This window comes from Musca domestica, unplaced genomic scaffold (genome assembly GCF_030504385.1).
Source record: "Musca domestica strain aabys unplaced genomic scaffold, Musca_domestica.polishedcontigs.V.1.1 179, whole genome shotgun sequence".
In the NCBI taxonomy this organism is placed as follows: domain Eukaryota; kingdom Metazoa; phylum Arthropoda; class Insecta; order Diptera; family Muscidae; genus Musca; species Musca domestica.
Window position 1 is genome coordinate 416,163 of NW_026712237.1, and position 15,874 is coordinate 432,036.

Below are 15,874 nucleotides of genomic sequence, written 5' to 3' on the forward strand. Positions count from 1 at the left end.
GGTTCGTAGTTCAAACCCCCAAAGGAATTTTGGGACACATGAAATTCAAGATTATTTTTTCTCTATTACAAGAAACTTATGATATCCTCTATTTTCTAACATTTCCCCTCAATTATTTTTTTATCTCATATTAAAATTTTCCTACTTTTACCACATATGGCACATGTGCAAGCATTCTAAAAAATAATCCTTTTCTCCACTTTCCATAAACCCGCTCTCAAAATTTTATGGCAATATTCATTACAACATTTCCTAAATGAGCAGCAGTTCTCTTAAAAGGTTTTGGAAATTAAAAATAATAATTTCGTTTTCCCATCTTGCAATGATGCTGCTGCTAATGTTTTAATGATGGCAGCAACCGATAATGTTGATGAAAGACATACCCCTTTACACCCCTTCCCTTGCATCACTCACATATGATGTATGTACGTTTGTGTCTATCATCATAACAGGAAACCATATGTGAACCTGAACTAAATGGCGAGTGCATTTAATCAGTAGCTGCAAGTCATCAATGTTCAGCCGTTGTCACTCTACTCACCCTTTCACCCAGCCATCAGCACTGCAACTCAATTTTGTTTGGTATTCTTCCCTCGATAGCTACTTAAAATTCAAAATGGAACTACCGCACCCTAAATTTTGCCTCCACAACACAAAAACGAAGAGGCATGCCACACTTTATCGTTTTGGGTTTCACTCGAGCATACTTTACTTGCTCTACCTCTCTTTTCCTCTCCATTTTGGTCTTCTTGCATTATTCTTGAGTTTGCTTTTTAAAAAGACATAAAATGCATTTTGTATGGCAAAAACGACAATGACGATGACGACGAAGAAGAAGAAACCTTTTAAAAGTATCATTTACATTGTAATCAGCAGCAGTGGCTGAAGAAGTAGCTAAAGAGGGAAAAGGAAGCGGAGGAATACGAAGCAAACCATAATATTATGCATTATTATTTTTATGCCACATAAGTGAAAGGAAAAACCAGCAAACCTCTGAAATGCCCCAACCGATGGCAAGAAACCCATTACCTTCACCGCCAGAACCACCAAAGCCACCCTCGTAATAATAATAGAACAGCAGATGTTTTGGCGTTAACATATCAATGAAATCAACCGTAACGTATTTTTAGTAATTTTATGCATGACTCCACGGTGTAATGTTGTAGAGTCAACAAAATTTGCGGACCCCCTTCCTCCCCTGTAATTCAAATCATAACAAATATATACATATATCAATAAATAATTGTCGTCAGGCTTCTTGAAAAATTAATCAAAATTATTTTTTCCTCAAAAACTCAGGTACTTTTTTGCTTAAAGTTTGCCAGAATTAATCTCTCCTGTTTTCTTTTGAAAATTCTCCTCAAAGTCTGAAACTAGAAATTTTTGTCTAAATCCATGGTATTTTTATTTAAAAATTTGGGCGGGTATCTGAAGTAGGAATAAAAAAATATTGCTGTACAAATCGGCGGAACTTAAAATGTGAGGAATCTAATCAAATCGTTGGAATGAAAATATTATCTGTATATTAAAAATTGCGATCAAAAATACAATAGTCATGTATTTTGTCCAGAAGTCTTGAAAACATCAAAATGTTCTTTGCCAGGACGATCTGAACATTTTTCCACATTTTTTAGAATAAAAATTGGAATAATAATAAAAATATTTTCCTGAAAAGCCCCTGATTTTTTTTAAAAAGGCCTTTAAAACATAATCTTTAAAATTCCAAGATTTTTACAGACGATTTTTATTCAGAAATTCTTTAAAAAGAATATATTTATATAAGAGGAGCTTTTGAAAAAATAGATATTTTTCCAGCAAATCCTAAAAAAAATTAAAAAAAAAAACAATAATTTCTTTGTATTTGTAATCTTGGGAAAACTATTAAATTATCAGTTCATGATAAAGCGTAATATACCCCTCAAAATTCGAAGATTTTTTTTTTTTTTTGAAAATTGTCTTCGATAAAAATAAGCATTTTATAAAAAAATTATATACAGAGTAAAGGTAATCTTTACAGATAATATCTCTAGAAGTTCTTCATACATAGAATGTATTTTAAAGACATCTTTAGCGGCCAATGCCATTGTGAGGTCTTCATTTCACAGAAGAACTCTAGAAGAGAATAAGGTCATCTGTACAAAGAAGTGAGTTGGAAGGAGAATTGTATAAGGTTCTCTATAAAGGGAAGAGAAGACCTTCTTCCTCTATGCAGGAAATACCTTTCAAAGGGACGGAGAAGATCTTCGACATAGAGAAGGTATTCATTTCAGATCATTGAAACCATGTTCTGTCAAGGTGGTATTTATTTTTAGAAGTTCCTTGAATATTTCGATGAAAAAATATAATCTATTTCTAAAAACTTCTTAAATATATATTTAAAAATCCACGATTCAGGAAGTCCTTAAAAAAATTGTACAGAATCCAATGTTCTTGGCCAAGAAGCCCTTAATAAATGTTAACAAATATTCTAAATTATTTGCCCAGTATGATCTTGAAAAACATCAGAATAATTAAAAATTTTCCTACGAAATCCAAAACATTTTGCACTAAATGTCGTAAAAAGTCCACGCAAATATAGAGAAACTTTGCTTAAAAAATGCACGATTTTTGACAGGGAAATCTTTGAGAAAATACTTGAAAAAAATCCGCGATACTTGGATGAAATTGTCCGTAAAATAATTTAAAAAAAAATACGATTTTTTGGTCAAGAAGTCCTTATTTTTTAATTAAAACCACGTCCATTGGCGTACAAGTGTTTGAAAAATATATTAAAATAGCAACGACACTTGACCGAGAAGTCTTTGGAAAATATATTTAAACATCCACTGTTCTTGTCTAGAACTATTCAAATTTTATTTCTAAAACATCTACGATTGTCGGACAGGATGTCTTTTATTAATCAATGTTTCTTGGCTTGAAAGTCCTCGAAGATTATTTTTGATTTTTTTGTCTGAATTCTAGGCTTGAAAGTTTTTGAAAAATATATTTAAAAAAGTTTCAAGATTTATATTTATAGGAAGTCCTTGAAAATAATCTTTAAATAAAGGTTTCTCGACCACAAAATCATTGAGAAAAAGTTTTTTTTTTTTTTTTTTGATTTAAAAATCATTGAAGATTATTTTTTACAAATATTAGAATTTTTAGCCGGAATGTTTTTGAAAAATATTAAAAAAGAAACAAGATTTACATTTATAGGAAGTGCTTGAAAAACCTCAAAATATTTAAAAAAAATCGACTCTTATTATTAGCCAGGACATTTATGATGAAAAAGAAGAAAATTTTTTCAGAAAAAAATCGATTTATGGCTAGGAGATTTTATTTATTTCTTTTTTCACAAAATTTTAATTCTTGTGTAAAAATCTTGAAAAAATATACAATAAAATCCAAATATACAATAAAAATAAATTGCAGAAAATACTTGAAGGTACGATTCTTGACCAGGAAATAGTTCTAAAAAAACAAAAAATTGTTTAATACATGTTTATTTAAAAAAATCCACGTCCTTGATGAAAAATAATTGAAAAAAAAAATCCGCAATCGTAGACAGAAAATATTCTTTGAAAATGTTGCACCTTAAGGAAGCTTGGCGAATGTATACGACATAATTAAACTATCCTTTTTCATTATATGGGATTCTGAATTTTTCAAAATTTTTGGGATTTTGGGGGGAGTACCAGAGGGGAAAACCCGAACATATATATAATTTATTTTAATTTCGGTAGATATATGATATTTTAAGTGTATTGAAATTAGTAAGGGAGGTACCCGTGAGACTGGGCATATAATTTAAATTTTTGCACCTGACCTTAGTTTTGGCAAAAATGAATGGTCGGACAAGGTCAATACTGGTCCAGTAATGGATTTTTTTCAAAGAAACATGTGGTCCAAAACCTCTGTTTTGACGAGGAATATTTTAGCAGATTCCATATATACAGAGACGCCTTGTAAACATAAGGCTGAGAGAAGACCATTAACGAGCCACCTCCTTTAACATGTCTACTATGGATGCAAGATAGAAATTCTTCAAGAGGCGTTTTGTGGGTTGAATATCTTTAGCTGGTATTTTATTGATAGAATAACTTTAACAGATTGTCTGTGGTCTGAAAAAATCTCCTGTGGGCAGAAAAGATTATTAACAGGTGTTCTACAGATAGAAGGCCTTTGGCAGGTATTCTATGAACAAAAGACCTTCAAGTGATTTACTGTAGATAAAATACCTTCAAAATGATTTTTGTGGATAAAAGTCCCTAACTGCTATGCTATGTTTAATGGATAAAGACAGATGCCGAGTAGCAAATCTCCTTAAATTTTTTTTCGCTGCATTTTTTTTTTAATTTTTAAAATTGAAAATAATTAAAAAAAATAAAATTAAAAAAAAACAATCTATCTATTGTATTTACTCTGTGGAGAATATTAACTGAGACTCTGTCATGAAATAATTATCATCCCTAAATTATTAAAAAATAATTTCGCCTATATTTTTATTGTTTACATTTAAAGCCAATCAAATGTTTATTGAATCATAAAATACAAATTGTTTACAAATATCTAGAAAGAAAAAATACAAACAATTTGCAGCACCAAAACATATTAAATTTGATGTGAAATATTGTTGCGGACCAATTGTTTATTTCTAAATGAACTAATTTTATTTGCTATTTTTTTTTCTTCTTCTTTCTCCTCTTTGCAGATGGTCAACAGCTACAACCGCCACGCTTCACCACACAGCCATCGTCGTCCAGTTCCATAGTCAGTGAAGGACGAACGAAAATTCTACAGTGTCATGCCTTAGGTGAGTGTTGTTATTTGATTTTTGTCTTTCTTTTTTGTTCAACTTTTTTTGGGGGGAGGGGGATTGGATATTTCTTAAGAAGTTTTTGTGGCATTTATTTTTTGTGTGTTGTCTGCACCGAAGAAGATATTGATTCGATATTATGGCTTTTGGTTTTATGACCCTTGGGATGACGGCAGCATCCAACAAGAGAAAAGCCCATGTAGACTTTGACTGGAAAATGATACGGTGGAGCACAAAAGAAAATCCCAAATTCCATTGCATCGATAATGAAGTAGAAAAATAATCAGACCTTTTTTATGCTACTGACTCTCTTTTTTTGGCTGGTATTTACATTATTTCCCCATTGGGGGGTTGGCTTTCTTTTTAGTTGTCATTTATGTTTGGTTTTCGTTTGGGAGGAAGGAGGAAGTGGACGGTCATCTCCTTTGAGGTGTTGTAGGGGATTTTCTTATTTGTGTTCTTAAAGTGTGACGTTGTGAATGAAGGATCATATAAAAATAATTGAACTTTACTTTTACTCCCATAAATATTGCAAATATATATTTTCTTTATATATTTCTTTTTTTAATTTCAAAAACATTTCTCTCTGTTCGGGTACTAGCCTTTTCATAATCACAATTTTTTTAATTGAAAAAAAAAATCAATCAAAAGAAGTAAACAGAAAAAGTCATTATCAAAGTAACGTGGCATTCGTACTATTTTTATTTACCCCCTTTCTTTCACATCCTCTCTTTGTCTCCTTCACTTGCTGCTGTTGCCCAAGGTCCTTTCGATACTCATTTCTTGCCTTAATGAAATGTTTGTCCTCAGCTCTTTTTTTTCAGCCATTGCACTTGTATAGCTTTCTTCAGTTTTTCCTTTCCAAGGAAGCCTCATAAAATCAAGGCAAATGCACAGCAAAGTGTAAACTTTGTATTGAAAATTTCTTCGTTTAATTAGAAATGTCTTAGAAATTGAAACCTAAGGACATTAGTCGTAATTTCTCGTTTGTAAGGCGACAAAATCTCTTATCAAGTGTCATGAACTCAGTTAATGGAATTTGTGTTGTGAAGGTCTCGAGCAATGGAATATATCCATCCGAGTGGGCGGGGGTGGTAGCTAAATGAAATGACACAGTGTTAATGAAATTAAATGAAATCGAATATGGCCTTTCAATGAATGTGTATTTTTGGTTTGACAGTAGACAGTAGATCTTTTCATAAAATATCCACAAGGCCACCTTTTAAATGAAACAGATGTTCTTCTCTCAAATAACTAGAGGGTCTTCTGCTAGAATACTAGAAGAACTTCACATAAAGTCTTAAAGTCCTTGAACGCCAGGACCTCGCGTCACCGAAAACCAGAAGAACGCCCCAAGGAAGCAAAAAGTTCGCCTCATAGTCATATCTTTGAAGACCATTATCCCAGAAGAAAAGAAGATCAGATGATCTTCTCTCATAGAAGAGCATTCATAGAAGAAGAGAACATTTTATCTCGTAGAAAACCCAAAGCTCTTCTCCAATAGACGACCAGAAGGTTAGGATTTCTCTCGCCGAAGACCAACAAGTCTTCTTCAAGAAGGACGAATAAGCAAAACATCTTTCCTAGAAGACCAGAAAATCTTCTCCAGGAAGGCGAGAAGGCCTTCTGCTAGAAGACCAAAAAGACCTGAAGATCTTCTCTTAGATCACTAGGAATTTTGTCCTAAAAGACTAAAGACCAGAAAGATTGACTCCTGATGATCTTCCCATAGAAGATCATGGAAGATCATAAGTTCTGCTTCTAGAAGGCAAGAAGCTCTTCTCATAAATGACCAGTTGCTCGCCTAAAAAAAGATGTCTATTCCAAGAAAATCGGAAGGTCTTCTCAAATGGAATACCAGAATCTCTTCTCTCATAAAGGAATACAAGGTCTTCCCAAAGAAGGGAAGAAGAACTTCTTGAAGAAGGTCTTCTCATAGAAAGCCAGACGGTCCAGAAGACCAGAAGGTCTTCCCATAGCAGACCAGTGAGTCTTCTCTCAGAAGACCAGAGGGTCTTCTCATAGAAGACCAGAGGATCTTTTCGTAGAAGACAAGAGGGCCAGAAGGTCTTCTCATAGAAGGCCAGGAGGGTCTTCCCTTAGCAGACCAGTGGGCATTCTCACAGAAGACCAGAGGGTCTTCTCATAGAAGTCCAGAAGGTCTTCTCAAAGAAGGCCAGAGGGTCTTCTCATAGAAGACCAGAAGGTCTTCTCTTAGAAGGCCAGAAGGTCTTCTCTTAGAAGGCCAGAAGGTCTACTCTTAGAAGGCCAGACGATCTTCTCACAGAAGGCCAGAAGGTCTTCTCACAGAAGGCCAGAAGGCCTTCTTATAGAAGGCCAGAAGGTCTTCTTATAGAAGGCGAGACGGTCTTCTCATAGAAGGCCAGAGGGTCTTCCCTTAGCAGACCAGAGGATCTTCTCATAGAAGGCCAGAAGATCTTCTCATAGAAGGCCAGAAGGTCTTCTCATAGAAGGCCAGAAGGTCTTCTCATAAAAGGCCAGAAGGTCTTCTCATAGAAGGCCAGAAGGTCTTCTCATAGAAGGCCAGAAGGTCTTCTCATAGAAGGCCAGAAGATCTTCTCATAGAAGGCGAGAAGGTCTTCTCATAGAAGGCCAGAAGATCTTCTCTTATAAGGTTTTCTCATAGAAGGCCAGAAGGTCTTCTTATAGAAGATTAGAGGGTCTTCTCATAGAAGACCAGGAAGTCTTCTCATAGAAGACCAGAAAGTCTTCTCATAGAAGACCCGAAGTTCTTTTCATAGAAGGCCAGTAGGTCTTCTCATTGGAAGCTCAAAGGCCTCCTCACAGAAGACCAAAAGTTCTTCTCTCATAAAAGATCAGACGGTTTTCTCATAGAAGGCCAGAAGGTCTTCTCATAGAAGGCCAGAAGGTCTTCTCATAGAAGGCCAGAAGATCTTCTCATAGAAGGCCAGAAGGTCTTCTCATAGAAGGCCAGAAGGTCTTCTCATAGAAGGCCAGAAGATCTTCTCTTATAAGGTTTTCTCATAGAAGGCCAGAAGGTCTTCTTATAGAAGATTAGAGGGTCTTCTCATAGAAGACCAGGAAGTCTTCTCATAGAAGACCAGAAAGTCTTCTCATAGAAGACCCGAAGTTCTTTTCATAGAAGGCCAGTAGGTCTTCTCATTGGAAGCTCAAAGGCCTCCTCACAGAAGACCAAAAGTTCTTCTCTCATAAAAGATCAGACGGTTTTCTCTATTGAAGTTCAAACGGTCTTTTCCTAGAAAACCCGATGATCTTCTCCCAGAAAGCCAGGTTGTCTTTTCCTAAATTACCAGAAGGTCAGAAGTGTTTCTATTGGATCAAAGAGTCTTCTTCTAGAGAACTATGAACTATATATCTAGAAGATAGAGATAGAAGTATCTATCTCGAAAAAGATCAGATTATCGACCTTCAGGACGGAACTTTGACGATATATTTGATTGTTGTCAACTCGTTGACAATCGGGTTGTAACTGTCTTCTGATGAACGATCGGTACAGTGGATTTCGGTTGTCGCGGAGACCATTCGCCATACTCCTTCTGTAAAGAGAGGAATTGAGTTGTTAAATTAACTGCGCGAGTGAATCTCAGGGAGCGAAAAGATTGAAGGAGATCAAACAAGCCTCAACAAAGTTGTTTCAGTACGATGTAGAGATACGTAGCTTGGGTGGAAATTGACTTTTGGCATTAACAGAGTTAAAGTAGATTTCAAAATTTTCATGAAAAAGTATTCACAGGTCAACGTATTTTTAGTTTTGGTTTTCAAATATTTTTATTATAGTCAATGTCTAGTATTTTTTTAAGGGAGCGATATTCTACGATTCTTTTACTTCTTATTTTAAGTTCTCATAAAAGTTGTACCAGATACGGATTTCAGTTAAAAAGTTCCGTAAATATCATGGTATTAAATTTAATACTGGAAAATAATTTTGTATTAAATTTTCATTCTGAATCGGAGTTTGACTGTCGTCTTCAGCTATTATCTACTTTGCCAATTGTGATATACCAATTCTAAAGGCATTGAGAATTATTTCCTCATATGGCCAATTTTTTTTTTCTTTTTGTGTGAAGTTGCTTACAAAAATAAGGCGTATGACCGAACATAAAGTAGCTATACTGTCATATTGTGTTTAAATCTATTACTTGCAATTGAAACCAGATTTTACTTCACTCAGTTCTTGTTTTTTCCTTTCTAGAAAGAAGATTCTGAGACCTCCCTGTATATCCATTGTTCAAATAACAATGACATTTTTTATTCTATTGCATTCCACTTTCTTTTGAATCCGTTCCATTATATTTTTCAGCGCCGTTTTTTGTTTCAAAACAATATTCTCTATTATTGTTTACAATGATAAAACCTAAAAGTATTTGCTTTTTGCTTCCTTTTCTATTTTAGTTGCGACAATCAATGGCATAAATAGTACTACCGCTGTTGTGTCTTCTCCTCCAGCTACTGTTGGTGGCATTACTACCCGCAGTAGCCGGAATAAATACCCTGGTATTAAAGTAAAAGCAAGAAGCAGAACGAAGCAGTAGAATGTTGTTATTCCATTGACACATATATTTTCACCAGCAGCAATTATTATAATTGAGTTTCCATTTATTTTTTTATTTTTTTTATAAAATAAAAATTATTTTTTTGCACACTGGAGACCCACAAAGCATCACAGCCACCTGTTGATTTAAAGCCAACCAGAACGATTGCTCATTGCATTGCATTGCAACCGCACATATTTTCCAAGTATTTAATGAAATTCCACAAATAATAGTGTTAATGATGATAATACAGATGGAATTGTTGGCCGTACATTGATTTAATGTTGACTTAATTATAGAAATTTGTTATAATGCAATTGGACACTCTCTCTCTCACACACACACACAGATGCGCGTACGGATACTTCACATTGAAATAGCCTCATTTGTGGATGCATTGTGGATTTATCGGTCATTGGTGAAATCATAAAAGGCAATTATTTATTTGCAGAAATGGTGTATGGTCTGGCATGCAGTTGAAAGTCAATGATGTACAGGGTCAACAACAAAGTGAAACGGCATCATTTTATTATATTTTATATATATATATATATATATATATATATATATATATATATATATATATATATTTTTTTTTTTTTTTTTAATTTTATTGAATAAAAGCAAAAAATATCGGAAATAGCATCATCATTTAGAATAAGTTTATATTTGTTCTAATTGTACACCTCTGGCATGTAGTATGGCCTTCAAACGGGCAATGAAACCGTCACACGCTGCTCGAATGTTTCTTTGCGTATTTTGGTACATTACCGGCGAAGCGCTTGCTTGAGGTGATCGACACTTTGGTATTTTTTAGTGCCAACCTTGCTTTCCAAAATACTCCAGACACAATAGTCCAATGGATTGGTATCCGGAGATTTTGGTGGCCATTATGTGCTGGAAATGAAGTGAGGAACCTCATTTTATAACAATTCTTGGGTGGAGGATGCTGATTGCGATGGTGCTGAGTCCTGTTGGAATGTCCAAGGTCTGCGGCCAAAATGTTTGCGTGCCCAAGGCTTTGGTACAACCTCCAGAATATTTTCGAGATAAGATTCGGCATTTATTCTTATGACACAGTCGATTAATACGAGCGGAGAGCGACCTTCGGCTATTATGGCGGCCCACACCATCACCATGGCCGGTGCTTGAGCTCTGGTGGCCAACCGAAGCTGCAGATTTTCAGCTGACCTCTCTGGCAAGTAAATACGATCATTTTGTTTGCTTACAAACTGCTGGACAACGAATGTTTTCTCATCGAAGAAAAACAAATTCGGCAGTTAACTACTTTCGGTCAAGCGAGCAATTCTCTAGCTCTTTTGAGTCTTTTTTCTTTTTGTTGCGATGTAAATTCTTGCACTTTTTGGAATTTCAATGGCTTTACCACGAGCTCATTTTTCAATATTTGCCGAATGGAATGTGTCGGACGAGCGGCTTAGAAATGACAGCAGTCTAAAGTTGGTTGCAGTTTTTTCATCTCACCCTGTATATCATTTAATACGGCCAAAAAGTGCCTCATCAAAATAAATGTTTTTGACGTTAGGTCTCTTTGGGCCAAATCCGTTTCAGTACATTTGGAGTCGATCTAGCGATATTCGTCCGTCCGTCAGGCTGGCTGGTGCGCACGACAACTCTTGAGGGGAGTATCTGAGTTGGTTCAAACTTGGTACATCGTACTATTATTATCCATTTTACATCGAGTTCGGAGATGGGCAATATCGGTCCACTCCATCAAGTACCTCCTTCACAAAAAATTTCGAAATTTTCAAAAAATATTTATTTATTTACTGCATAGGAACTTGGTAAATCTAAATATTTGCATCAGTTCTAGGCCAGGTGCGAAAATGGACAATATCGGCCCCTCCATCAAGTAACTCCCCCACAAATGGTCAACATTTTGAGTAATTACAACTCTCATAATATTTGATGTAAGCATCCGATTGTCTTCAATTTTCAAACAACCCAATATTTATGTTAACCCAAGAGAGGTGGAATTTATAGGTCCAGTCCTTCTGGTACCTACCCCACAAATGGTCGAAATTTTAAAAAAATATATATTTTTTCACAGAAAGAGAAATGATAATCCGATTTTACTCCAACTTTGCAAAACCTAATATTTGCGTCAGTGCTAGGTCAGGTGTGAAAATGGACAATATCGGTCCACTCCATCAAGTACCTCCCACACAAATTTTGAAAAATTACAACTCTTTTAAAATGTAATGTAAGAGTCCAATTGTCTTCAAATTACACACATCACAATATTTTTATTAAGCCAAGGTCTGGTGTGAAGGTGGAATATATCAGTCCACTACTTCTGGTACGTCCCCCACAAAGGGTCAAAATTTTGAATAATCATGAAGCTCATAAAACGCGAATTTAACATCCGATTCTATTCAGATGTGGTACATCTCAATATTTCTATCAACACAAGATCTGTTATGAAAATGGTAGAAATCGGACCATTCCTTCTGGTACCTCCCCCACAAAGGGTCAAAGCTACTAATAACCAAAGCGATTATAAAATCCGAAATAAGAATCCGGTTCTCTTAATATTTCACACATCCCATTATTTCTACTAATACAAGATCTTCTGGTATCTTCCCCACAAAGGGTCAAAATTGTTAATATCTATGAAGCTCCACGGGAAATTAACATTCGATTCAAATTAACATCCGATTCCATTCAGACTTGGTACATCTCAAAACAAGATCTGCTATAAAGATGGTAGAGATCGGAACATTTTTTCTTATACCTCGCCTCCCTTCCGACCGAAGAAATCATCATTTTTTAATAATTTCAATATCTCAGTGTTTAAAAAGCTCCGCAAGGAAAAAGGAAGATATTTTAATGATATCATGCCACGATATCAACTTCCAATTCCATCCAAAACATGGATGAAAATGTATTTAATTCATTTTGAATAACTTCCGTTTGAGTCATTTTTAATACCCAATATCCTTCCACCTGTATATTAACCTTATCGCAAACAGGTGTAAAAAAAGCTGTCAGTTCAACGTGATAACTGCCGCACCACAAATGCAAATTAAAATTTTCCAATACTTTTTTTTGTCTCCAATATTTTGGTTGTTGTTTGTGTTTTTTTTTTTTTTTTCTCTAAAACTAATTGCAACAATTAAATTTATTGAATATTTGCCATAGATTTTACATCCTGCAATTAAATACCAAACACATGGCATGTGTGATATGCCACAAATTACGGTAATTGAAATTGGGTATTTTTTGTTTGTTCAAAATGGTTGTAATGAAGTTGTTGGTTAGGATTTAAATTGAATTTGAAAAATATTGTGCTTTTTTCCATAATATAGCAAATTAATTAATGGCGTTCATAATTTAGTTGGAAAAAAAATTGACTGAAAATAGTGTGGTTGTCCATTAGAAAGCAATTGACGAATGTCTAGATTTATCGAAAAGTAATTTTTTAAAAAGACTCTGAAGGGAAGTTGACGAGGATACAGTTTTGAATCCAATTGTATTGAGACAGATTTTTTCCTTAAAATTTTTAGGAATGAAATGGAGAGTATTTATACCCTACAACACTTTGTGTTGAGGGTATTATAAGTTTGAGTGGGCCAAAAATTATGTAACACCACGAAGTATTGGTTTCCCACGTAGGAAAGTATATATGGATCTTCCTATCTCGCCGAGCTGAGTCGATCTAGCTATGAATGTCCGTCCGTCCGTCTGTCCGTCTGTCCGTCTGCCCATGTTAATTTGTAATCACTCTACAGGTCGCAATTATGGCCCGATCTTCACGAAATTTATTTCTTTTGGAGATGATTACATAATATTTAGGGGTTGAAATGGACCAAAAACTGAAAAAATCCAGATTTTGCAGTTGCTCTACAGGTCGCAATTATAGTCCAATCACAGCGGAAGTTAGTATGGGTCTAGAGCTTAGGGCTGGGCAGAAGCCTTCCAATTTCGATGGTCATCGGGTAATATTTAGTGGGTGAAATAGGCCACAACATTTGTATTTAATAAAAGTCAAATTTTCCATTAAACCGTGAATTTTTTTAATACCGGCGAATCACAATTGGACGAACAGGTCAATTCTGACCGTTACGTAGATGCCGAGAGTAAATATATCGGATATATATAGCGAAATATATACAATGATTATATACAAAGGAAGGGGATGTTAGTTAGAATGCTTATATCACAAGAATGGCTGTACCGATTTTGCCAAATTTTTTCAATTCAGAATGCCCTCTTGACATAAAAGTATGAAATTTAAAAAAAAATCGCAGAAAAATATGCCAATAATGATGTTAATATAGATTTGTAGTATTTTGTGAATTTTTTTTTTATTTTTTCACATTTTTTATAGCATGCGATTTTTTCAATTTGACTTATAATATTATGTAATATTTTTTCACCCTACAACACAGGTTGGGGATATTATATAAGTATTGCAAATATCGTCCGATCCTCACGAAAATTTTCACAAGGGTAGGGTTGGGCTCAGAAGTGCTAGGCCTATTGTTTTCAAAGATGTCCGCAATATATTAGGGGATTGAAATGGACCAACAACCAAATTGTTTTCTTGATTTGACCGTTATAAAAGTCACAAAAGAAACCAAAGGACACGAAATATCGCATAAAGTTAGAGTTTAGGACAGCGGGTAGAACGGACCACTAATTTTGTGTGAAAAAATACCAGCATTACATACAGGCGATATCCGAAATATACAAAAGGCGAATTTCTGGCTTTTTTGTGCTGATCATATAGATGAGTCTAAATTTGGAGATACAGAGGGGCTTATTGCTTTTGGAGATGATTGCAAAATATTTATGGGTTCAAATTAACCAAAAACAGAAATGTTTTTCCGATTACACAATTGAAGCCAATCGACACGCCTGTGAAGACAGTTTAAGACAGGGAAGAATTCTAGCATTTTGGATAACCATTGGATTATATTTATCTGTAAAAATGGACTACAACAACTAACAGCCCGACGGAGTGCATAAATATTGGGCAAATGTCCCTAGCCAAAATCCTAATTTCAAAAGCGAAATCTTCCAATATGGATTTGGACATAAGGGGCTTCTAACATATTGTAGTGTTGTAGGGTATAACATAGTCGGCCCCGCACGACTATAGCCTTTTCTTATTTGTTTTTAAATTGGCTCTCTGAACGAAAGCTGACGAAGTTACAGTATTGAGACCAATCTTATTTAGACAGTTAGTTTTTTTCACAAAATTTTTAGTTTTGCTTGAGCGAACACCACATAAGTTCATACACCACTTTTTATACCCTACAACACTATGTGTTGGGGGTATTATAAGTTTGATTGAGCCAGAATTTATGTAAGACCTCGAAATATTGGTTTCCCATATAGGAAGTATATATGGATCTTTCTAGCTCGCCGAGCTGAGTCGATTTAGCTATGTATGTCCGTCCGTCCGTCTGTCCGTCTGTCCATGTTAATTTGTAATCACGCTACAGGTCGCAATTATGGCCCGATCCTTACGAAATTTTGCACGAAGGTGGGGTTACGGTCAGAATAGAAGCCTATTTCTTTTGGAGATGATAGCCAAATGTTTAGGGGTTGAAATGGACCAAATACTGAAAAAATGTCGGATTTTGCAGTAGCTATACAGGTCGCAATTATAGACCAATCGACGCGGAATTTCGCATGTAGCTAGAGTTTAGGGCGGGGAAGAAGCCTACCAATTTGGGTGGTCATCGGATAATATTTAGCGGGTAAAATAGACCATATCTTTTGTGTCGAAACAATTAAAAATTTTTTATTAAAACGCGAATATTTTAATTCCCGGCGAAAACACAAAGCCATGACAAGGTTACTTCTGATCTTTACATTGATGTTAACATCCAAAAAATCGGATATATAGCAAACTATGTGCGATATATGTGTCTATTAAAGAAGATATGCTTGAAAGATCTCATATATGTCGAGAACGGCTGAACTGATTTCGACAGTTCTCATTAATTCAGAATGGTCTCTTGGCAGGAAAGAAAAAACGTCTAAAAATCGCATACAAATATCTCTCTAAAGATGAAAATATTGATTTTGTAAAATTTTCTCATATTTTTTCAATTTTGTCATATTTTTGGCATTCATTTTGAATTAAACATTTGGTAATATTTCTACAGCTAACAAAACTAAGTAGTTAGGATATCAGGATATCATATACAGATCTCATTTATGGCCCGATCCTTAAAAAATTTTGCATGGGGATAAGATGAGGGTCAGAATAGATTCCTACTCTTTGTGGAGATGATCGCCATATATTTAGGGGTTGAAATGGACCAAAAATCTGCAAAATTGTCAGCAGATTGTAATTATCGCCCGATCCTTACGCCAAAAATATTCAATGTGTGAAATAGTTTGTCAACTTTTGTAGACAAAATACGAAAATGTCTGTATCTCATATAGATGCGTTTCAGTAAAAAACCAATAATAAATGTTAATCTTTTGCCACTTATGATTTTTTCAAGTTTTAAAATTTCCCTAAGAATGTTTGAAGTTACTTTTTTCCCTTGGCCGAAGCCCGTATAGA

The 15,874-nt window shown here is 34.9% G+C and overlaps 1 protein-coding gene across 5 annotated transcripts in view; it reads left to right on the forward strand.

The window, feature by feature from the left end:
• LOC101893340 (protein sidekick) overlaps positions 1–15,874 on the forward strand; it is a 309,215-nt gene that overhangs the window by 174,150 nt on the left and 119,191 nt on the right. For all 5 annotated transcript variants that reach the window (XM_059120794.1, XM_059120795.1, XM_059120797.1 and 2 more), the window contains one exon: positions 4,691–4,792. In XM_059120794.1, the coding sequence (XP_058976777.1) occupies positions 4,691–4,792 (102 nt within the window). The remainder of the gene's footprint in view (positions 1–4,690; positions 4,793–15,874) is intronic.